This window comes from Apaloderma vittatum, unplaced genomic scaffold, assembly GCF_000703405.1.
Source record: "Apaloderma vittatum isolate BGI_N311 unplaced genomic scaffold, ASM70340v1 scaffold14914, whole genome shotgun sequence".
Lineage (NCBI taxonomy): Eukaryota > Metazoa > Chordata > Aves > Trogoniformes > Trogonidae > Apaloderma > Apaloderma vittatum.
In genome coordinates this window covers 7954-31280 of record NW_009713365.1, presented here as the reverse complement: position 1 = coordinate 31280, position 23327 = coordinate 7954, and the positions used below count along the sequence as shown (strand labels likewise).

Below are 23327 nucleotides of genomic sequence, written 5' to 3'. Positions count from 1 at the left end.
ATACTTTTAAAATGTACTTTAAAAATTAGAAACTTTTCTAACAGGACCTTTCCCGTAGAAATCTGCAGTGCTTTCTGATTGGATCAAATTCTTAGTTTTGGCCAACTTTCTGGCAGTTTGTTAAAGTGATTGAGGAGCAGCCTCTCTTTTCTGACAGTTGAAAAAGCATCAGAGACAGAATGATGGCCATGCCATAAACGTCTTAAAGGAAAAGACTTTATGCTGTTAGCAGCACCTTTGGAATAGGAATGATGGAGTTTTTTCTGGGATGGTTTTGTCTTCTTAGTCTACAACCACACACTGCAATGATAGAAGAGTCAACCTACAGTGGTTTGTTAACAATGGGAAATGCTTAGTGTCAGTAAGTATCTGCTGGGACATTCAGACCTGCCTTATGCTTCTGGTTCTTTGACTGAAGGACGACTTTGTCCAAACCAGTGTATAAGTAACTGAAGGGGGGCAAATGAAGTACAAAGAAAAGTTGGGGGTTATTTTGGCTACTTGGAGTTTAAAATTTTTATTTAGTTCCCATGGGTAGAACGTCTTGGAAGACCTAGTGTTTAGCACTTGTTTCCAACTGCATCTGCCATGTGCAGCGTGTGGGACAGCTGCTCTGGTGCATGGTGCAGAGCTGTTCCACATATTCTGTTTAAAACTCCAGTGCAACAGAAATGATGAGTCTGAAGGCAGCCATCATCAGGAGGGTCCAGGCAAAAACTTGGGCCGTGGTCTCTGTTGACACTGAGAGACTTCTTGCTTGAATGTTTCCTGGAAGTCTGGAAATTAGAATTGGTTTGGAGGACTGAGAAAAGAGAGGAATTTTCTTCCATCATGAGCTGTATTGGAAGGTGGTGAGTATAGTTCAGCAACTGGGATCTTCTTGGAAGAAGCTGTCAGGTTACCAGTTACCAGCTGATGACTCAACTGTTGCAGTCTGTGGCGATGGGACTTGGTGTGAGAATTCGGTATGCATGAAGGATAAAAATAAGCTGATTAGGAGAAACTCTGAGGATGTTTTGTGGCTGATTATAAATGCACAGGATTCATACCCAGCATGACTGAAATGCAGTGAGTGGAAGGTGCAATCCTGCGCACTTTTCCTCCTGTGTTGAAAGACTGGAGAGATTTTTGCACGCGTAAGTTGTCTGCTTTGGGGATACGTGTGGCTTAAGATGAAGGTGGCAAATTTCACCACCTCCCAGGGTGGAGTTTGTCACGTAGATGCCTTTCTTCTCCTGCTCAGTATAAGTGTCAAGTCAGATCTCCATCCAGGGCTGGAAGCTGGACACACAAGCTTTCCGCAAGGAGGTCTTGCCATGCTCACAGAGGAGCCGTAAGGCTTAGCTACAGCAAGCAGGGACCTGATGCGTATTCACTGGGGACTGTGATCCTTGGACTTCACCTTCTTTCTTTAATTATAGCCTGTTTACTGAACTTACAGCCCTTCTCCAATGATTAAACAATCATCTCAGGATTGTGTTTCCTGGTTGGGGACAACTGCTTCTTCTCGGTGTTGCAAAACAGCTGTAGTGTGTGAACGGTGTTTGGAGGAAGGGGCCCGACTCCTCTTGGCAGATGTGACCTGCCTGTAGTGCAGCCCAGGGGCAGGAATGGCTGCTGGGAAAGCTGTTTGCCAAACTGAGAGACTGAGATGGAGAGCTGTAGGGCCTCTGTGTCTTCCAAATCGTTTATGTCCTCAGCAGTTTCCCAGTCCTGTTCTCTTTAGCCTTTTAAAATTTAATTTGATGGGGGAGTGGGGGAAGGAGAAGCGTCACTGGAAGATATCAGTGGTGTTGAAGCAGTTTCTCTGCTGGGAAGTCTATTTTGCATGCTCTGATAGAGATAAGCTAGACTAAATTACTTGGTTGTAATTGAAAAAAATTATTTCTGGGGTGTCTAGTGCAGTTTTGATTTTGGAATTTAATTCCTTACAGATAAAAAACACACTTGTGTTCTGTGCTGGGAAGAACAACTGTCATGTTTTCCTTTCTTTCTTAGGCTCTCATCCAGTGGCCAAGTATCTGGGGTCTGTAGATTATAGATACAACAACTTCTTCCAAGATCTAGCCTGGAGAGATCTGTTCAACAAACTTGAAGCACAGACCACTGGTAAGACCATGTGTCTGTGTCTGGCCTGTGTGGGATAAAAGGCTTGAATGAGTGATTTTAGAAAAGGTCAAGTAAATACAAGAGGAAGCAGACAAATGTTTTTGTTCCTCTTTTCTCCTCACTCCACCAAATTCCCTTTTCAGATGCTGACCTTTTTATGTCCTCCATGAGGTGGTTTGCAAGCGGTTGTTGGCTCCCAGGGGTACTGGCTGCCTCTGAGTCACACTGGTTTTACCTAAATCTCAGCTTCGTTCTTTGATATCCGGGTCTTGCTACCAGGTTTAGTACGTTGCTTTCTTTGGCCCTTCAGAAACTGTCCAGCCTACAAGATTTGGAAAAGTAGATTAACTTCTATTAGCTGTGCATGAGAATGACTTTGACATTTCTGAAGTCTACTGGCAGGATCTTTCTCATTAAAAAATAATTTAGTTCTTCGCTAGTGTTGTAACGTGTGCAAGCTGCCTTAGATCAGATCAACAAGTTCCTGTTCTGAGTCTTTTCTAGGCCAAGATAAAGCCTTATGGTGTGTTAAAGTACCAGTTTGCATACAATATTAATGCTTACAGTTTTTCCATCCGTTCCCTCAAGAACAGAAAGAAACAGGAGAAAGGATTTACATCTGATATTTAGGGTGTGAAAGCATGAAGGCTTGAGACTTAACTGAGGAGTGATGCTCTCACGGCAGCATAGCCCATACACAAATTTCACTAGGAGAAAGAAGCTTTGGGGTTTTCGGAGCGCTCTGAGGGTGGAGAGGTTGCAGTGAGGTTCTCCTGTTGGAATTGCAGAGTGCTTGAGGCTACCAGAATGTTTCTGTAAGTCCTCTAGCCATGAGATGAGGAAACCTCTTCACGGGTGGTTGTTCAGAGCCTCTTCCAGCAGATGGGAGCTTGACTGGGCAAGGCCCTGGGCAGCCTATTCTGACGGTGAAGTTGGCCCTGCTTGGAGCGGGAGGCTGCGCTGGAGATCTCCTCATATGCCACCCAGCCTATCCTTCTACTTGATTCTAAGCTTATGGAAAAATAGATGTCTGTAAGCGCACTTGAAAATGCAGACAAATGTCAATACAGACTTAGTTTTTGTGTCTGGGTTAGGAGTACTTCATTAGCTATAGAAATCCAGCTCGAGATCCCTATCTATTCTTTAATTGATTGGATGCTGCAGCCCTTCTTTATTTGCCTGCATGCTGTGAGGAAAATGCAGCCTCATTTTTGTGCAGTCTGAACCTTGTAGATTCTCCATTTTCATCTGTGCAGCAATATCTATACAGAAACCCTGTGAGGGCATAAGAAGATCTGTCAGAGGATCATAGCTCTTCACAGTTCACCGTTGAAATACAAAGAGTCTGGGTTAAAATGCCCATTAAGGTATGGAAGTGCCTGGTGAAGGTCACTTGCGTTCCCTTGATCTCAGAGTTGAGGCTCTTTGCTTGAAACTGAAGAAATATGAAAGGTATTTAGGAAATGTCTTCCTGTCAACTTGAATCAAACACAGTCTTGCAGATCTGAAGCGTACTGGCTGCTACATTTCATGTTCTTTCTACCCTTCCATGGCTCTCGGTCTTTTCAGTTACCTCAGCCAGACCCCGAGTTCAGTAGGAAATCGGGTTTCTCAAGTGCTGATGCGAGCAGAGCAGCTCGACAGGGCCCTGGGAGAGAGGGCCAGGCACTTTCTTCTGCAGATACCTGCAGTCAAGGAGTGAAAAAGTCTACCACTGACTCTGGGGAGGTATGCATTTTCAAAGAAAAACGTTCAACAAATACAAAATAGCCATAATTCTTAAGTCAGTCATGCTGTGTACAGATATTTGTGTCTAGTGTGCCTACCTGATTTGTTTTTACCTTGGTGCTCTTGTAGAATGTTTGCTTTTGGTCAGCCAGCTTGGCGGTGCTCTGGGGTAGGCTGCAGAGCTTCCTTTGGAAGATGTGATTCAAATGCAGCAGGCTGGGTGCCATCAGCTGCTTCGCTGAGCAAGTGGAGGACAGTGCTGGAGATGGTCTGAGAACCCACTTAAGTTATTTTCTCTCTTTGTTCTGTTGCAGTTCCAGAAACGCCCGACGTTGTCTCTCGGATAACGCAGTACATAGCAGGGGCAAACTGTGCACACCAGTTGCCCATTGCTGAGGCGATGCTGACATACAAGCAGAAAAGGTACGTCACTAACGCAACAGTGACTTTCCAGAGTGAGTATCAGGTTTAAAGCAAAGTGCTTTTCTCATCGTGTGTGCCAGCAGTCTTAAAATCGTTCCAAATTGCAAATGTCTTGGGAGCCTTACAGTAGACTGCACCCAGTGATGTGTTCCACTTTAGTAAGAGTGAATATACAACAGTGTGATTAAGTGCAGTGATTTCTTTGAAGATCCAGGAGGTTTAGAGAAGCGGGAACTAGGCAGGATGAGGGATGGACAGGTTATATCTGCTTAGGCTTCAGAGATCTCTTACTACAGAGACCATAGGTGTGTAAGACCAGACTGCAGCATTCTGCCCCAAAGTATCTTCCGTGAGACCTGACCTATTTTACACTGGTGTTGAGGGAACTGAAACCCTTTCTTTTCGGAGTGTAAATAGCAGAGCTTCTGGCAGGAAAGACAAAATCCACGTTGACTGGCAGTTACAGGCTGCCAAGACTCCTACTGAGGTGAGCTGACGTTCGCCAGGTTTTCTTACAAGTTCTCTTAAGGGATAAGCAACCTGTAGAAGGGAGGATTGGGGTTTGAAAACAAGATTCAGAAGTATGTAGAGCCTTGTATGGCTGTGGGTCCAGGAAGAAGAATAACTGCCACTGAAGAGTAGAGAAGCATTGTTTCTGAGGCACAGAGGAGAATAGTAGACTCCAACTCACATCCCAATATTCTGAGAGCAGGACAAACACTCAGTTTGTGAGTTTTCTCAGTTAGAGACTAGCAATCTCCTGTGAAACATGGATTATGTTAATTGTCAATTACTATCCTTCCCATGTTATATCTGACCTTTGATTTTTTGGTCCATTAACTTCTATTGTTGGTGCCCTCTTTGCATAAGAACAGGGAGGGATTAAAGGTGTGTGTGGGTAGAATCACTCTTTTCCCCTCTTTTTGGAAACACTCGTTGTATATTGCCTTTCCATTCCTGTGTCTGCTCTACATTACTTTGCGGAAATCATTCAGGAAAATTTAGTCCATTTTTCGTGTTCTCCTAGCAAAAATGTTTCCAGACTAACCAGTCCATTAAAACGAATGCACTCATTTCATGGACTTGGGTGCTTATGTAATGTTAACCTGATAAAGGTGAAGTTTGGAGAACCTCGGAGCTCTTAACTTCATTTTTTTGGCTTTGATGTGGACACTTAGCGTAGTTACCAGGATGGAGATGCCCATAGTGCGGTGTGAACCCCTTCTGATGGGGGGATGCCTTGTTCTTCCTCTGTGCCCTTCAGTTGCTGGGTTCTGCACTGGTCTCCACTCCCTTCTCTATTCTCTTACAGATTTGTTTATGTCATTCAGACACATTTAATTATTCTGATTTTTCTAATGTACCCAGAAAGGTCAATTTGGTGCTTTCTTGGAAAATATCTGAAATGTACTTCAGCAACACATGCACTTAGCTCTCCCAGCAGTGTGCGTGTCAGCTTTACCAAACCATTCTGATCCGTTTAGATTTTAGACTGTTTGGACTTTGTGGTGCCATGCCTGAAACTGTTGATCGGTTTAAATTAGGCCCAAACCTTGCAGAAGGTTACTTGGAAGAAAGATTGCTGAGACTTTTAGTCAGATTCGTGGCATAGCCTGCAGTGTCCTAGTATCTCTGCTGTGCCTGCTTTAAAATAACTTATTTCCGTCTAAGTACCCCATGAGCAAACTCGGGAGGGAGTTAGAGGTACAAGCTCTCCCATGGAGTGATGATCAGTTACCTCCCCGTGTGGCTTTCTGTAGAAATACAGCTCTCCGACATTGGCAGCAACTTGGGGAGGGTTTTGTGAAAAACAACACAGAAACTGTATTTCCATTAGCACTATCTGAATGAATGCATCACTTTGTTGTAAGTATAATAACGTATTTATCTTTTTCTTCGGTTGCTTTCTGAAAAGGAAAAAGAGCTTTCATTTTGATTTTGCCATAAGGTATCAGTTCCTTTTAGGTTCCCTCTCCCATCTCCTGTCTCTTTTCCCCCTTGAACTGGTCTTTTGTGCCTTGTTTAACAGTTCCTGCAGGTCTGGGATGCACATCTCGTGCTTTAGGTTAAATTCTGCTCGCTGCTTTGAAACTCTGGCATCTGCTGGCAGAACACATCATTGAGAATGACTGCTCTGCCTTTGGACCACACATACGGGCTCCCCGGATGTAGATTCAGTAGGATTCAAGGGATTATTCAGACAATACCTTTGAGCAATAAAACATTGATAAGGTTGGGAGGCTTTTTCCCTCCTTCCTAACTATTAAAGGGGTAGGAGTAGCTCCAAAAGGGTGAGGTCTGAGCAAAGGCTTTTTGGTTCCCATCTGTTGGAACTGGGTTGCTGTAGGTGGCACTCACTGGCAGAGGGTGAGATTCAGCTGTGCAGTGTCCAAGTGCAGACCAGCAAATCTCCCTGTAATTGAAGAATTGAGGGCTAGCCTCTTATTGCCAGGCTACCCTAAACATATGGGACTTTTTTGAGCTTAAGAAAGAGGAGATGGATGTATGGTAGCAGTGGAGTTGTGCTCTCTGAGCTGTCTCCAAGATCCCCATGCTCTGCAGGGACCCCCATGCTCTGCAGGGTCCCCCTGCTTTGAATCATGTAACCATTAAACGTTGTTTATTTTGTCCTCGGTTCACAAAGTTATTGCAACTCCCTCTCCCTCGAGGCCAGAGGCGAATGGCCTTTCCAAGGCCAGCTTTCAAGGCAGTGGTCCGTGTGGAAACAGCAGCGCTTGCTCACAAATTTATTGCGAGACAAATCTCCCAGTGTCCTTGCGTTTGCTCTGTTAAACAAGCCCTAGTGGTCCAAGGAAAGCCAAGACAGTCTTTAGGATGTAGCTGAATGTGATGAGCTGCTTTATAACTTGATTGCCAGCTATCCCTATTTTGACTTACCTCCGCTCTCCTTCCTGTCCCCTTGTCCTGTTTGTCATGGCGAAAGGTTGGCGCATGTACTGCCTGTGATGGACTGCAATGGTGCGAAAGCTTTGTCCCATTATTTTGGAGCATCTGCTGACCTAACCTGAAATTAAGGGGGCTGGCAAGGAGGAAGGGATTCAGGAAGGCAGTGAATTGCCATTTTGGCTCCTCTGTGTTACACTGGGTGACTGACTTTTGCCTGTGAGTACTGGGAGAGTTACTGGTTACTGAATTGAGAAGAAACACTGCAGTCCAGGCAACATTTGGGGAACTGAGACCACGGTGGCAGAGGTGGACCTCTCACTGGGAGGGGTGTATCGTCGATGTTGACATCTGCCTGCGTTGCTTGAATGAAACCCTTTGGTATTTGAGGTCTAGAACTTGACGGACACTCATTGCCAATGGATCAGCTGGATTGCTGATCTGTTCTGAGAACCTGGGCTGGTGTCACCCACTGTAATTCCAGCACAGCTCATGCCATGTGGCTTCTGGATAGCCCTTGCATGAATCTGGGGAGCAGCTTGGCTGTTGGAAATAAAAGCATTGCTCACTTGTCAAGGCAAGGGCTGAGTCATGTCCTACCTAGTTACACTTTTACCAAAAGCTCTTCATTGTCATGTCTTGTAGAGCTCCTCCCTGGAGCACAAGTGCCCTGGGTTGGAGGGTTCCTGGGCATTAGGAAGCAGGGTTAACACTGTTTTCTGCCTGCTGCATGTGTCTGGCCCTGCAGGACAGTGGCTAGGCAGAGTCCAGGCAATTTCTCTTAATGCTACTTCTCAAACACGCTCTGAAGTGGTTGCTGAACATAAACACAGCTGGTGAAGATAGACCTGATCCCTCCTGGCTCAGCAGTGCTCATGTACTGAGGCTGGTTGCTGTGTGAGCCAGCTTGGGCAGCTGGTGGAAATGTAGCAGGAGTTTATCAGTGCCCCTTGCCTGGCAGAGCCGTGCAGCAGAGCAGAGTTAGGGCTCAAGGAACGCTGCATGTCCTATTGAGTCTGTCCAGCCTGCTCTAGGAACGTGAAGAGTGTTGGATGGGGATTTCACAGAGAAGCAGAGAGGTGACTCAGCTGATGTGTCGTGGGGACCTGGAGTTGCTTTGTCCCTTTGTTTGGTTTCAGCACCAGAGTCTTGGTGGAGCAGGGACAGTGTTAGGCAGCAGACAGCTGCAGTTGCCCAGGAGGAAGGACAGATGCTTCATACCAAAATGACCTTTGATGAATTGTTGGTAGTGAGGGAGACACTTCCTTCCCTTTGTCAGGCAGGTGACTCCCGACGATGTGTATTCTTCACATTTCTAAAAGCCTGAAAAGATGCAGATCTGGCTATATGTCTTTGTTCAATGTGAATTAATTTATTGGCATAGGGAGGGAGCCTGCAAGTCCATTTCTGGACAGTTTGCCTTTGATTGCAGGTGGATGGATTTTGCCCAAGCGAAAATTGTAATTAGACGACTCTCCATTCCAGATAAAGATTTGCTTTCTAGCCTCTCTCTGCATAGGTCTGTGTTCTATTTTCATCAGAATTTGGCTTTAAATTATAGCTGAGATACCAATAAATACTAGATAAAAACAATACCTTGGACATTACTACGAGGGTAAAACCTCTGCAGCCTGGGATTCTGTGCAGCTTAGGTAGCAAGGGGAAGCTGCCTTTCCAGAGGTGGGGGATATCTTAGTTGCGGAGATGTGGTAGAAGAAATAGAAGAGACTGTTACCAAGGTGAAAGAATTCTGGATTAATATTTTAGAATCCTGAAGGACAAGAATCAGGAAAGAGGACAGTGGAGGAAGTGGAGAAAAATCATGATCGTATCACCTTTGATTTTATCCACATGAAGAGCAGCTGTTTTGATAAGCTACATTTTCAGAGGCACATGCGCAAGATCAGAGTTCCCAAGAGGACGTGTGACAGGACTAGACTAGCCAAGCTGAAATCCAGCTGAATTGATTCAGGAACAGTCTGTGCATCATTGTGAGCTGTGATAAATGGTGACTGTAGCAAATGATTTATTTCAGAATTGCCCCTGAGCTCTCCTTAGTGGGAGTCTGAGCTCCCAGTGGGAACAAGAATGAGTTTTCTGCTGGGATTGGGCATGGTTTGTTTTCTGAGAGCTTGGAGCAAAGCCATGCAGTAGCTGAGAGATGACTAGGCAACTATTGTGCTTCCCTCACTTGGTCAGCAGGACTTGCTTCTGCCTGCTTCTCAGTCCACAGAGCTGAAGAAATAAGAAGCTGAGCCTCTGTTATATGCTTCACCTAAGAGCTCTGTGGGTTTCTCATTTCCCTTTGTAAAACTGGATGCTGGAAGCATCACGTTTGCATGGCATCTGCTTGCTGGGAGGGCCTGCAGCTGTGGTTGAAAAGATGTGACATTTCTGGCTTCCAGCACAGAATCATGGACTCCATCATTTTGTCATGAGTTTCTCAAATTTTATTCACCTCTGGCTTTGCCTTAGAGGTGAATAAGCAGAGCTAGATCAAAGTGAGAGGCCATTTGCAAAAGTACACTCTGCTTTGGACCAAGAAAGAGCTCTGGCTGAGCTGTGTTTGCTGCAGTTCTGTGCCCTTCTTTCCTCAGAGGGCTTGGGGGAAGCCATCCAGCCCATGCTAATCACACAGCGGTTGGCAACCTGTGCGCATCTGGTGCGTTTCCAATCTGTGCTGTTTCCGGCACAGAAATACCTGTTTTCCTGAAGTATTTGTGCTGTACCCAGCAATATTCTGGATGAAAGCGGTGCTGGATTGTTTTTCTCTGAACGTTGCAGTGCTCTGAGCACTGAGGGGAAAAAGAAGAAGAGAAACATGAGAAATCTCAGTGTTTGTCTGCTTCCTACCAGTTTCTTGTCCTTGGCCACTGAGTAATGTCACGTGTCTTGCCCGTGCAGTCACTTCTACTGCTGAATTGTAATTCCTCTGAGCCGTGTGTATACCAACACAAGATGCATGGGGAATAAGCAACATGAACTAGAAATCTAGGTGCAGTTGCACAGCTGTGATCTCATCGCAGTTACAGAGACGTGGTGGGATCTCTCACATGACAGGAATGTGGTAACGGAGAGTCCAACGAGAGCTACGAGGATGGTGAAGGGACTTGAACATCTCTCCTATGAAGACAGACTGAGAGAACTGGGGCTGTTTAGTCTTGAGAAGACTGAGAGGGGATCTTATTAATGTATTCAAATATCTGAGGAATGGGTGTCAAGAGGAAGGTGCCAGTCTCTTTTCAGTGGTACCCAGTAATTGGACAAGGAATAAAGGGTGTCAGCTAGAACATAGGAAGTTCCACCTCAACATGAGGAGAAACTTCTGTATGGTGAGGGTGATGGAGTGCTGGAACAGGCTGCCCAGTGAGGTTGTGGAGTCTCCTCTGGAAACTTTCAAAACTCACCTAGAGGTGTTCCTGTGTGGCTGCCCTGGGTGCTCCTGCTCTGGCAGGGGAATTGGACTAGATGATCTCTAGAGGTCCCTTCCAACCCCAAACATTCTGCGCTCCTGCAGTGTTCTCCTCAAGGCCTGAGGGTCTGTCTTCATCTCTGTTGTCTCTGAGGAGAGCAGTGGCTCTGCAGACCCTCCCAGCCCGCCTTCCTCCTCGCTCAGATCTTCCCACTCTTGTCTTTGACTCTGTCCCTAACTCCTGCTAGGTTTGACTGTGGCCTTCGCTGGTTGCCCTTCTGGCTTCTGAATGCTGGCCAGGTCCTGAGCAGGAGGGACTGATGCCTTCCTGCTTTGAAAACGTGTGTAGCGTTGTCTTCAGCTGTTTGTGGGACATGGGGTGCGTTTGGTTTGGTTTAGCTGTTTGCGGTTCTCGAGTTGGCATCCTGACCCACCTGGTGTGCTCTGGTGCCAGATCTCTCCCGCGTGCCTGTCGAAGGGGCTGCAAGCTCAGTGCAGGGAACACGTATCTGTGCGTGTGAGCATGTGTGTGTGTGTACTTGCTGGTGCTGTACAAATAACCACGTGTCACGGCTTGTAACCCCGCGGCAGGCTAACTGCTTTAGCGATGCTGGGATGCGCAAGGTATGGCGCGTGACTCCAAAGGTGGGACGCGTGAAGGCCATGCGTGCAGAGCGCTTCAGGTACTAGTAAGTAACGCACAGTTCTCCGTGTTGTTGTGGCACAGATCCATTTCCTCGCAGTAGGAGGTCGCGTGTCTGTAATGACTGCCATGCCATTAAAGCATGTTTCTCTGTCGAGCGTGAGGGAGGGAGGAAGAGACCTTTCCCCTGAGAGATGTGCCGTAAGCTGCGTGCTCTTCCCCGCCCGTGCAGAATCTTAAGCGTGCTGGCAGGGGGCCTTGAGGAGAGACACTGGACTGGCGCTTGCATACTGTCCGTCCCTGCTGCATGCTTGAATGCGACACATGAAGTGAGTATTGTGCCCGGTGTGGAAGCAAGCTGTTAACAACTTTATTCTCTTTGCCTTTAGCCCTGATGAAGAATCTTCACAGAAGTTCATTCCCTTTGTTGGGGTGAGTGTTACCTTAGTCACACTGTCTGAAGCCATCTGCAGTATGTCCACAAGTATTAACCCAAATGTACCTGGTTTCTGGGATAGAGCAGGAACGCTGGCTGCCCTCAGGTAGAGTGTTGTCATGAGCCATCTGATGGTTGGATGCAACTGCCTGGTACGTAAGCAAACCTCTTAAGATCCCTCAGCAAACTTCAGAGTGTCTTTTACTTTCCAGGCTGCTGGCTCTGGGCAGCTCTGTGCTGTGTGTCCTGCCAGCACTGAAGCGGGCAGCATAGCCTTGCATTTGCCTTCGTCATTCAATACAGAGAGGAAAGTGTGACCCTGAAGTGCTCTGATCCACAACCTGTCTTTGCTGCAGACCAAAGCAACTAGTTGGTGGAGAATTATTGCTGTGCCATGTGCAGAGGAAGATGGTGTGTTCCTGGAAACCTGTTCTTGGGGTTGCTGTGCCCAGCAATGCCCTGGGTGATTGATTCGGCCAAGTTGCCATTCCAGTGTCAGTGTGCTTGTCATGAGTGATCTCCTGTCCTTTTAATATCCCATCCACTCCTGGCAAGTGAGCACATGCTGACAGGGAGGTCGCTTACACCACTGTTAAGTTTGAGTCTGGCACGGTAGCTATTTAATGCATTTTATTATGTGAAGATGTATTTGAGATAGTAGTCCCTGGCTTTTCCTCCTGTCCTTATATTTAAGCGTTACCAGCTCAGATGGTCAAGTGCAGAGCATCTAGGCAGGGGTGTATCTGTGCTTCTGTCAGTGTATTTTGTGCACCTTTTCTGTCTTCCTTCCCCTTATTTGATCATGCTTTTCAATTCAATTCATTTAGGTATAAAGTTATTGACCTGCAGCCAAAAGGATATCCCCTGACTGCTCTTCAGCTACTGGATGTCCTCTTCGCAGTTTTGGCTGCTCTCTTGTAGCTTCTCTTCCTTGCACGCTGGCTGTCTTGTTCTGCCTTCTCTGTGTTAAACTGGCTTGTGTGCGTTCCCATTTGTATCCCTGTCGGTGCGTCACAGCTAATCTGAAATCCCAGGGCATTTAAAGAGCTTAGTCTCTCTTGCCCTCAGGCTGACCCTGCTTTCACTCTGGTGTCTCTTTGGAGAATCTCTCTTTGCACTGTTCTACTTTTGTTTGTTGAAGGAAAGATGTCTTCTGCAGAAGTGGAGACACATCTTCCTGATTTGCTCCTTGCTAATGAGCTTTGCTGGGATCTTGCCCCTCCCATGAACTGTGGTTGCTGGTGAAGAGCTCTTGTTATGAAACAGCTGTTTCACCTTCTCCAACAATATGAAAAGCCCAAAAGGTCTTGGAAGCTCCTGGACTCATCTCGCTGTAGGTGATAGGCTCTGCGAAGCTTTGCTTTGGGGCTTGTATAGTACAGTGCTACGTGCAAGAACATGGGGCTTGGAGTGTTTGTCCAGTTGCTCTAAAAGGATCATTGTCCTGACATTGTGTTTCCCATCTGGATTTGATTGTCTAAAAGTGGGAAGAGTGAATGGCTCTGCTGTATGCGTAACACTGCCAGCCCCCAAAAACACCTGCCTTGAAAGCACAGATGGTGTCCCGTGCTGGCTAGTGATGGGGGCCAAATCAGTGCTGCTTCTTCATGCTTATGAAGTGTTCCTGACACACTAATTCCCTATGAGACACATCTGAAGAGACTCTGAAAGGCCAGTTGCGGGTGTCTCACAAAGTCTGAGGCTGAACATGAGCCCTAAAGTTCTTTCCCTCAGCTGCAGCCTGTTGGCCACAGAAGAAGGGAGCCAGTGACGGTTGGGTTTGCAACTCCTGACATTGGCTGGACTCTGCTGCCTTTTAGGGTGCAAAAACTGATGTCTTGCAGCTGGGCTGTGCAGTCTTTGACCCAGAAGTGAGCAGGGCAGTGCCATGCTGCTCAGCTGAGCTCTGAAGTGATGGGAACGGAGCCTCATGAGGGACCAGTTGGGTGTGAGAAGTGGGGTCGAGTGGTAAGGCTGCGTGGCCAGTAGCCAGCTGCCAAAAGCGTTAATAGGATGCACCTCCTTCCTGAAGGGAAAGGGGACTGGCTGCTGAGGGCTGCAGCAGTCTCAAGCACCTCCCTCAGTGGAGGGAAGGTATTTAACCTTGCCTTCCCACCAGGTGTCTGCACTCAAGCACCTTCAGTCAGCCAGCAAGGGGCAAAAGGCCAGAAGAGATTTCCTGTCTGGCTTGTAGATCAAGGTGGCTGTAGGCAGTTTTCTGTTGCTTGTTCTTCCCCTAACTCTTCTGCCTCACCTCCTCTTGCTCACAGCTAGCTACAGCCTGTGAAGCATCCTCTTGGCGTTTAACACATACAGCTCAAATGGCTGCTGGGCTCCAGAGACTGATTTGTTACCCTCTGGGTGGAGACTGGCCAAAAAGAGCTGCTGCAGCCTCCTCCTCCCAAGCCAGTGCCCCCTCAGGGAGCCTCCTTTGCTGTGGCTTTTGTGAGACTGGAGCTAACAGAGAATCCACCAGAGAGTGTGAAGGTTCTCCAGGATCTAGTGTTGAGCACACACCTCTCCACTCTGAACTGTGTGAAGTTTCTTGCTTCTAATGATTAGGTCTCTTTTCTTGATCCCAGAGCACTGTAACATGCTCCCTAGAGAAGTGGTCTAGACACGGTCATGTCTGAACTTAATCTTCTGTTTTCAAACTAAATAGACTGCATGACATCATTTCTCATTCTAAAGCAGGTTTTATTGACTTGAGATCCCTTTGCAGCTCTTTCCCATTTGTCAACATTTATATAGGGTACAGATTAGCCATTAAATGAGAGTAATGATCCCTGTGCACTGTAGCAGATCATTGCTACAGAAGGTCAATTCTTTTATATCACCAAGAACCCTTTTATCTTTCTAGGCATAGTGTGTTCTTGGACGCTTGTGTTTGTAGCTTGCTCTCTTCCACAAGTTACTGCCAGTGCTGGTGGTTGGCCATATCAGAACTCATTTGTATCCTTATTACGATGTGATTGGGATCGTTCTGACCAGTCCATGTGGTGGTTTCTCCATGTCTCTCCCCAGAGGCTTTGCTAGGAGCTTTATCTTCTCGCCAGGCACTTCTCTTGTCTGGAGACTAGAAAACTCTGATCAGGAACTGTATCTTGTTGCTTTTGTGGTTTCCTAACAAACTCCAACTATGCTGCACCCTAGAAGTGGCAGCACTTGTGCGGTGGAAGCAATATGTCTGTAATTAGCAAGTGTATCAAAGCAATGCTCCTCCTTGCCCACCCTATTCCCACAGGTGTCATGGACAGGCGCTGTAGTTGCTGCAGCTTGGGCCTGGCGATGGGCTAGTCAGAGCTGTGCAGGTCTGTAACAGCTCCACAGGGTCTGTGCTCTCTGTTGTAAAGGTCAGGGAAGGGTTTTGAGCTGGTGTTGCCAAGATATAGACACTGCTGGGACCTGATCGGCTCTTAAAGACTCCACTTCTTAAATTTAACACTCCTCTGACTGCAGGGACAGGGCCAAGGGGACTGTAGGGATGAGCTTAGGTTGGGGGTCTGGTGATTCTCAGAGTTCAGGGGACTTCTGTTTCATAGAGCTCTTCTGTTTTGCCCTCTCTAGGTGGTGAAAGTTGGAATAGTGGAACAATCTTCTGCTACGTCAGGTAAGAAGCATCCTGTGTGTGCTTTCTGTGTCATACAGGTGGTGGGGAGCTTGACTTCACAGGCTGAATAAACTTGTCCATTGCTGATTCTTGGAGTTTTGTAAGGTGGAGCTGGATTTTATTAGCACCCAGTTCTGCTCCCAAGCTGCTGCCTTGACTCTCAGTGGCTGTCTGCAGAAAGAGAGGTCTCTCTCTCGAAAGAAGCCCTTTTTTTCTTGTTAACTTTTCAAGGAGCTTCAGGCCAGCTGAAATTCCCACACCCCCATTCACGGAAGCTCAACTCATGTGCAAAACATCCATTTCTCTTTTGCGTGTTCTTGGTGAGGTGGATTCCTTGCTGTAGTTAAGTTGAGGTTCCTGCTCCAAACTGGGGAGGTAGTTTGTTGGAAGTTCATGCCTGTCTCCCTACACTGGGCTCAGTTGCCTAATAAAATCAGTCTTAAACACGTGCCTAACACTGGGAACTCCAGGATAGGCAACCAGTTTGTCAGTCCGACAACAAATTCAGACCCAGGTGTTTTGATGGCGGAGTACAAAACTGATTTACGACATCTCCCCCACCTGGACATGGGGCAGTGCCATTTTATTAATGTGAGCTTGTTTTCTCCTCCTTCATATGCACTACTAGTCAGAAATACTATTTTCCTTATCTGTTGGATTTGCTTCTTAAATTACTTTGCTTATGTTGGTTCACTGCTTCCTGCAGCCTGAGTTACACGTAGATTTGTGGATGCAGCCCTTCTGCAGGTCATTCCTTGCTGCCACGATGCTCCCACCATCCTAAAGGGCCAACACGAAAGGAATGATGCCTTGGTTGTGGAGGGTGGAAGCAGAGGGAATAGGGAGATCCCTGTGACCAGCCCAGAGACACTTAATTCTCCAAGAGGCTATGAGTGGTGCTGCCTTGCAGTGGTTGTGGAGGGGGAGATTCCCCAGCAGGGATAATGGGCTGGGCTCTGACTGTACAGGAGGCTCAAAATCAGCTGAGAGCGATCCCTAGGAGAGCAGACTGCAGGTGGGGAGCCCAGAGGAGTATGAATGTCTGTGCCTGCCTCTGACTCAAGCATAGGAAGTCCGGTGGTCAAGCGTGGAGGCAGTCAGAACTGATGGGCTAGCTGATCTCTGGATTGAGCCTGACCAAAACCTGAGCGTCAGGAGTGTGGGCGAAGAGACTGAGCCGTCCCAGCATGCATGTGCTGGGCTGTGAGATGAACCCAGACAAACAGTTTGACTTTTTTTTCTGCAAGGTGACTCTGATGACGCAGCTCCCTCAAGCTCCAGTGTCCTTTCTTCTACCCCACCTTCTGTGTCTCCTGCTGTGAAAGAAGCCTCCCCCACACCACCTTCCTCACCGTCTGTCACAGGCAGCTTCTCATCCTCAAGGTAAAGCATGTTTGTCTCCTTACAGCTCCCTTGCCTGTCTTAACTGAGATTTCTTCTTTATATATGAGAGGGAAAAAGTCTTCTAAAGGAAACCCCTTAGCTCTGTTTTCTTCCTTCCTAGAAAACACTTGAAGTTGTCACCTTTCCCCTTCACCTCTTCTGCCTATGGAGTGACTGTGTCCTTGCTGACCGACAGGGAGCTGGGAAGGGCAGAGGGGATCTTGTGCCCCGTGGGAAGGCTGCACTTCTCAAGGACATTTGGACTAGAAGGCGCAGCTTTATTTCTGATAGTCTGACAGAAACCCTGGTTCCGATGAGCTGTTGTGGCAGCCTGTTCAGGAAGGTTTATGTTCTTCATCTACTGGTATTTTCCCTTTGAGACTGGATCCTCCTGAGGAGATGTGTAGCCAAAGAAAATACTGACCCTCGTCCCCTTGGGTGCTAGTGTAAATCCCTCACGATTCTTAAGTTTTTAAGGACCAAACAAGTGTAAAGTCAGTGACTCTGTTGGAAGGAGCAGGATTTTTTTCTGTGAGGGAAGAGCTGACAGTAAGGTGGCATAGTGGAATTACGGTTCCCATTCACATGTGTGCCACTGGCAAGAGGTCAGTTAAAGTTCAGAAAGGAAAGGACTTCCACAAACAGCTGGAAAGGCATATTGGGACCACGTCTACCTCTGCTACTCATGTGGCAGCAGGATCAGCAGATCAAAGAGGGGTTGTGCAAATTTGTAGACAGCAGATCCATTAATGGATACTAAAGGATGATTCAGGGATGTCTCCTCTAATATCCCTGATCCTGTGGTTGTCAGACTGAGGAGGTCTGAAGGAATGCTCTGCGCTTCAGAGACTGGATTCAGCTGCTATCCCTAAGCAGAGTCTCCTGCTGTCCCTGTTGGAGACAGAATGGGGACCTTTCCTGCCCATCTCAGAGAGTCTTGTGGGGGACCTTTAACCTCCAACTTCTTAAACTGACTTGAGAGTTTCCTTTTAACAAGAGGGAAAGGAAATGTGGAAGTCTCTGTTCAGCATGTGCCCAGCAACAGGAAGTGTCAGTGGCTGCTAACCAGCGCCAGGAGGCACAGTCCCCTCCCGTGACCCCCTGTGGTTTGGTGGCAGGAGAGTCCTGTCTGGCCCAGGCTGATCCCAGCCGCAGCTGAGTGGCAGTGCAGAGAGCTGAGGGCTGTGCAGGCTCAGAGGTGACTTCTGTGTGAGCTCTCTGTGGGCTTTCCAAAGGTGGAAGTGGTTTGAGAACCTGTGCCACAAGAGCGTAGGCTATTAAAGCCATGAGAGGTGGAGGGTGACGCAGACTGAGAGATTAAGCCACATGCGTAGCTGGAAACAGAACAGAAAATCCTCTCTGGGCATAGTGAATGTTGGGATGCTTTGCCTTTACAACTGAGATGGGAAACGTGATGCAAAGGAGCCTTAGAATCCAAAGTTGCCTCTCCAGAACATCATCCTGAAAGAATCTCAATTCTGAATTTGTCCTGAGAACCCAAAACCTGATTTTGGAGATCAGAGGTCAACTCTGCCTTGTGGTCTGGCTCTCAGCTGAATAAATGGCAAAGAAAATGAAATTATTTCCCGACATCCTTCTTTTACCTTGAGAGTTTGTTATTAGACAGGCGGTGTACAGCGATGCATATTTCATTCAAGATCACAGATTCATCTTCCTTAACAAATGCCATTTCTCAAACAGGGGGCACAGACGGGTAGATAAATTTTTTGTCTAATACTTGCCTATTATTCAACAGTCTATCATCGTGTGGGAAGAAGTACAGGCTCTCAGCCATAGATGTGCTGAATGATAAGCCCCTGCTCTGCTCAGGGTTTGCTAGTGAGAGGCAAGGGCAGGCAGGGGGTGGAATTTCCCACGTTGCTTATCTTCCCTTTTCTGCATGTTTTGGTGATGCATATTTGTTACCACACGATGTGCAGGAGTTTTCAACAGCAGATCATGTCCTGAAATCTGTGGTTGTTCAGCAAACATTACTGGACTAGCAAGAGCGTTCTTCTAGCACCAGAATTGCCCAGCACGCAGCAGGGCAGATCGCCCCATGCGAACTCTGTTACGAGCGATCTGGGGAGGGCAGAGATCCTGTGTGAGCTGGTGGAGCGTCTGGACAGGAAGGGAAGCAGCTGGTGACAGTAAAAGAGCTCACGAGCATTGGAGGTAGAAGCGATTCAGGGAGACTGGGAACTGAGTGTCTAATGTTCAGGGACCCACCAGCTCTTTGTTCACCCCAGTTCAGAGCTGGTTTTGGCAGTGCTGTGCCTGGCTGGAGTCAGTCACTCATCACTGTGCAGGAGGCAGATGCAAGGTGCTTACAGCCTCTCTTACCTCTTGAAAGACTGGAAGTGATCTGGGCCACTGCTCATTGCAGTTCTGTGCTGCTAAGCCAGTGCCACCGTATAACGTGACCCAAGGTGTGTCACTCGGTGATGAATTCTTGTGCTTTTGTGATTATCGAGTCTGAATATGAAATGTTGCTGCCTGATTTCCAGAAGAGCCAGGTGCTTGTCCTCTGGCCATCTGGCCAGGAATGGCAACCACTCTGGGAAAAAAAAAAAAGAAACAAACAGATGGGGGGAACTCTGAGTGCTGCGCAGAAATTACCTTCTTCTCTTGTTTTCCAGCCAGAACCTCGGTGCTGAGTTGATGGGCCTGCAGGTGGATTACTGGATTGCAGCTCCACCCATGGACAGAAAGAGAGACCCAGAGAAGAAGGACCCCTCCACTACCAAAAACACACTGAAATGCACTTTCCGGTCCCTCCAGGTCAGCAGGTTACCTGCCAGTGGTGAGATTGCCACCACTCCAACGATGTCCATGACAGTCGTGACAAAAGAGAAGAACAAGAAAGGTAAGGTGGACATGGTTACTGTTGCCAAAGGCCAAGAATGCAATGTTGCTCTCCCTGTTCTGCCACTCCAGGGCATCCTGACTTGTCAGTCCTGCGTTACACTACCTTAGTCATATTTTTAGCCCCAAAATCCTAGTCTGTCTGTAGATAAGAAGTGACTGCATAAGGTGATAGAGTTTGAAAGGGTGGTTCCTCTGTGCTGTAAAAAGGGGATGTTGTTCACCCTTACAGCTAAACAGCCGAGGTGGTATAGCCTAAAACAAAAAAGGTGGCGACAGAGGAACGACATTTGTGGGTGGCGGTGCAGAAAGCCAGGAGCTACGCTGCTCTGGACATCTCCCCTGTGCTCCGTGTGAGCCTGCTGCTGCTGGTGTGGGATGCTGGATTAGGGAAGAGGCAGCTTGTGCCTGTACAGCTCTGTGCTCTGGTCTCTCCTCTGCCACGTGGCAGAGGTGCAGAGAGAGCAGGATGTGTGTGCATCCCTTCGTGTTGCAGCATATGGCAGCAGCTCCAGCAGACGTGTTTTGCTGGATTTGACACGGTGTCCTTATATTAAAATACCACTGCCACAGCTGGACAAACACACCAGCCAGACCTGCCAAGCCACTGCTAGCTGTGCTTGTACGTACAAGAAGTGTAGAGGTGTTGCCACTCAGAGCAGGGTTGCAGCGATGGAAGCCCTTCTGCAGGAGCTGTTAGGTTCTCTCATACAGAATGGTTTGTGGGGCAAAAGGAGGTAGAAGAGAAATGCCCTCGGTGCAAAGCCTGATGTTAATTTTTTACTTTTTTAATCTTCTGCACTTAAACTCGTGGCTTTGAGTTCACTTATTCAAACAGGCATAAAGGGCATTTTAAATATTGTCAGTAATTCTGTATTTGCTCCTAGCCTTGGTAACATGAAACATACTAGAAATGAAGAAGTACTCTGCAGTGAAGTGTTTTGAAGGAAAGAGCAAGGCAGTTCTGAACTTACATTCAATTGCCAGTAGCTGTCTGTCTTGTTGCCTATGGGCCTGGGAGACATTCCTGGTGGAAGTGGGGTTTTGGGGGCTCTGCAAGAAGGCTGACAGAGCCTCCTGGACCACTTGCTACACAACATGAGTGTATAACCCTGCGTCCAGGTCACTGCTGGGCCAACAGAGCTGTGGCACTGCTGGTACCGGAGCTCCCATCCCTGACCGCACCCTTTTTAAGTGGCATCCCTCTGGGAGAAGCAGGTCTGAGATATTCCAAATGTTCTTCACTGGGGCTAGTCCAGCCTGAAGCAGTGATGTTCAACACTGCCGGCTTTTGTGGGGCTGGTCTGTACATCTTAGCTCATGTGTTTGGGGAGGACCTGGACCCTTTGGCTCTCCTAATGCCTTCCCTCTCCACCAAGTGCCCCTCGTGTATAGTCCCTCCAGCGCTTCAGGTGTCTGTGAAGCCCAGGTCACTTCGGGCCGCTGTTGGTGCAGCAAACCTGCCTGCAAGGTCCGTGGGATGTGGGAGCACGATGCTGCCCAGCAGCCCTGTGCAGTGTGTGGGATTCCCCCTAGGTGGTGTGGCCGCCCAGCAGATCCCCAGCACAGGACTCGGGCTGGAGACTGCTGGAGATCCCACTGCTTACCGCAGTGTCCCAAGAGAGTAATGGGAGTTACCCTTAGGGTGTCCTTTGGGGACTGGGTTGTTAGCTGAGAATGCTTCCTGTAGAGACATTTAAAGATAAGACGTGCATGTGCTGAGCACTGACACAGTCAAACAGGGATGATTTTAGAAGTTAGAATTAGAGCTAGAATTTTCAGACAGGAATGTTTAAATGCAAAACCATGAACAAGTCTTGGTGCAGCTGCTGCGAGTGGCGGAGATTCACTGTGTGCCTGTTTGATTTTCTTCCAGTGATGTTTTTGCCCAAGAAGACAAAAGACAAGGAGATTGAGTCAAAAAGCCAGTGTATTGAAGGAATCAGCAGGTTGATTTGCACAGCGAAACATCAGCAGAACATGCTGCGTGGTGAGTGCAGTGCTTGTGTCCTGCTGGGCTCTGGGGAGAGGCTCAGCTGCTAGCATTGTCCTCCAGGCAAACGGCTGACCTCGTGTCCTGCCCCGTGCCCTGGAGCCTACGTAATGTGGGTGTTTCTGGGGAATGAGATTGGATGTGTCCAGCATGGGAGAGTCTGGGATGTGGGGAAGTCCTCCCTTACCTGGGAACTCCTCTGAATCAGTGGCTTGGATGAGGACAAGGGCTGGGTCAGGCTCCATCTCCTCTCTGTCTCTCTTGCATGTCTGGTGCAAGTGATGATGGAGAGCGGTGAGAATGGGTGCTCCTCTAGGCAGGACTCTGGCACAAAGCAGGAGCCATGTACAAGTCTTCCAGACAGACCTAAAGTGGCTTTTAGTGGAGCTGTGCATCCGCTATCAAAAATATCCCTGTAGCCTATTCAGCTGATAATTCCTGCCAGTGTTGGCAGCAGAAGGATCTGCTTGGGTCACCTCCTTAATCCTAGCCCAGTCTCCCTGAGACTGGTGAGTGTGAGGGGTGGTCACAGAACACGTGTCACCTCTTCAGGGTGCCAATGACAAGAGACTGATGTCCATCTCTGTAAGGGTGTGTTTGCCCAAAAAAGAAAATGACGTGTGCTTAGGAAATAGGAGAAATCAGATTGGGTGACGCTGAAATCAGCAGTCTGGGGAGCTCTGGTGTCTGTGAGCAATGCGGGAACGACAATCTGAGCTGGTCTCCATAAACATGATCTGCTCTCAAGCCTTTCTCCCCAGCGCGTGCAGCTGTTTGCAGCGGTGGGGTGACCGGACAGAGCAGCACAGGACGTGGCCAGGCCTCCCTCTGCTGACTGCAGGGAGGTTTCTACCAAAGCTGTTTCAGGTTGGCCGCTTCTACTCGGTATTTTCTAACTCTCCTCTCTTTTTACCCTCCCCTGCAGTCTTGATCGACGGGGTAGAGTGGAACGACGTCAAGTTCTTTCAGCTGGCAGCACAGTGGTCCTCTCATGTCAAGCACTTTCCCATCTGCATATTCGGACACTCCAAATCTAACTTCTAGCCGTGCTCAGCGGAGGAACCTTCTGTGCATCCCGAGGACTGCACACCAGGAGCCAGGAATTGCGTGCCAACTCTGACTCGCATCGCTCTGCCCTCTCCTGCAGAATTAATTACAGATGTGCTTGGATTACTTTCAAATTACTTTTTTCTATTAACTCTTAAGTTTACTACAAGGGAAGGAAACCCCTTTAAACAAAGGCAAAAAAACTCCACAGTCTTAAATATAGATGTGCTGACAACGTGAAGTTGTGGGTGGAGTTGGCAGGAGCAGGCAACCTGCCCAAAAACACCTACCGCTTACGAGCAGATAGCTGAGTAACTGCACTGCTTATTAACCTGAGACCTCATTGGTGTGAGTGGGCTGGGGGAGCCGTGGAGGAGTTCGAACGGACTTTGCGGAAGCTCGCATACACTGCGGTGCGTTTGGCCCCCTCCCTCTGTATTTCTAGCAAAAAGAGATGGCCAGTCTTTCTTCATGCTGCCAAAGGATGAGAGATCAGCGAGGCTGGAGGGAGTTCAGCTGTCCGGTTTAAAAAAAACAAACCACTTGCTTAGCTGGGGAGATCTGGAGAGGAGATCCCCTTCAGAGCACGGAGCCTGCCGTGGGGATGGGCAGGTGTTTGTGCTGAAGTGATGCCTGAGGAGGGTTGGGCAGGAAGAAGAATTAGGGAAACACTAGGTTTAGGGAAACTCCAGTGTCCCAGGTCTGTGAAAATGACCAAACCGAGCCAGTCACAATGTCCCCGCAGCTGGCTGCGCTGTGAGGGACGCCGCGTCA

General features: G+C 48.0%; 1 protein-coding gene across 1 annotated transcript in view; it reads left to right on the top strand.

The window, feature by feature from the left end:
* PACS2 (phosphofurin acidic cluster sorting protein 2) overlaps positions 1–23090 on the top strand; it is a 40803-nt gene extending 17713 nt beyond the window's left edge. Inside the window, exons 15-22 of the mRNA XM_009868352.1 lie at positions 1999–2109; positions 4152–4260; positions 11609–11651; positions 15223–15265; positions 16513–16648; positions 19288–19514; positions 21390–21503; positions 22432–23090. Coding sequence (XP_009866654.1) covers positions 1999–2109; positions 4152–4260; positions 11609–11651; positions 15223–15265; positions 16513–16648; positions 19288–19514; positions 21390–21503; positions 22432–22550 — 902 coding nt within the window. The 3' untranslated portion in view covers positions 22551–23090. The remainder of the gene's footprint in view (positions 1–1998; positions 2110–4151; positions 4261–11608; positions 11652–15222; positions 15266–16512; positions 16649–19287; positions 19515–21389; positions 21504–22431) is intronic.
* The last annotated feature ends 237 nt before the right edge of the window (positions 23091–23327 follow it).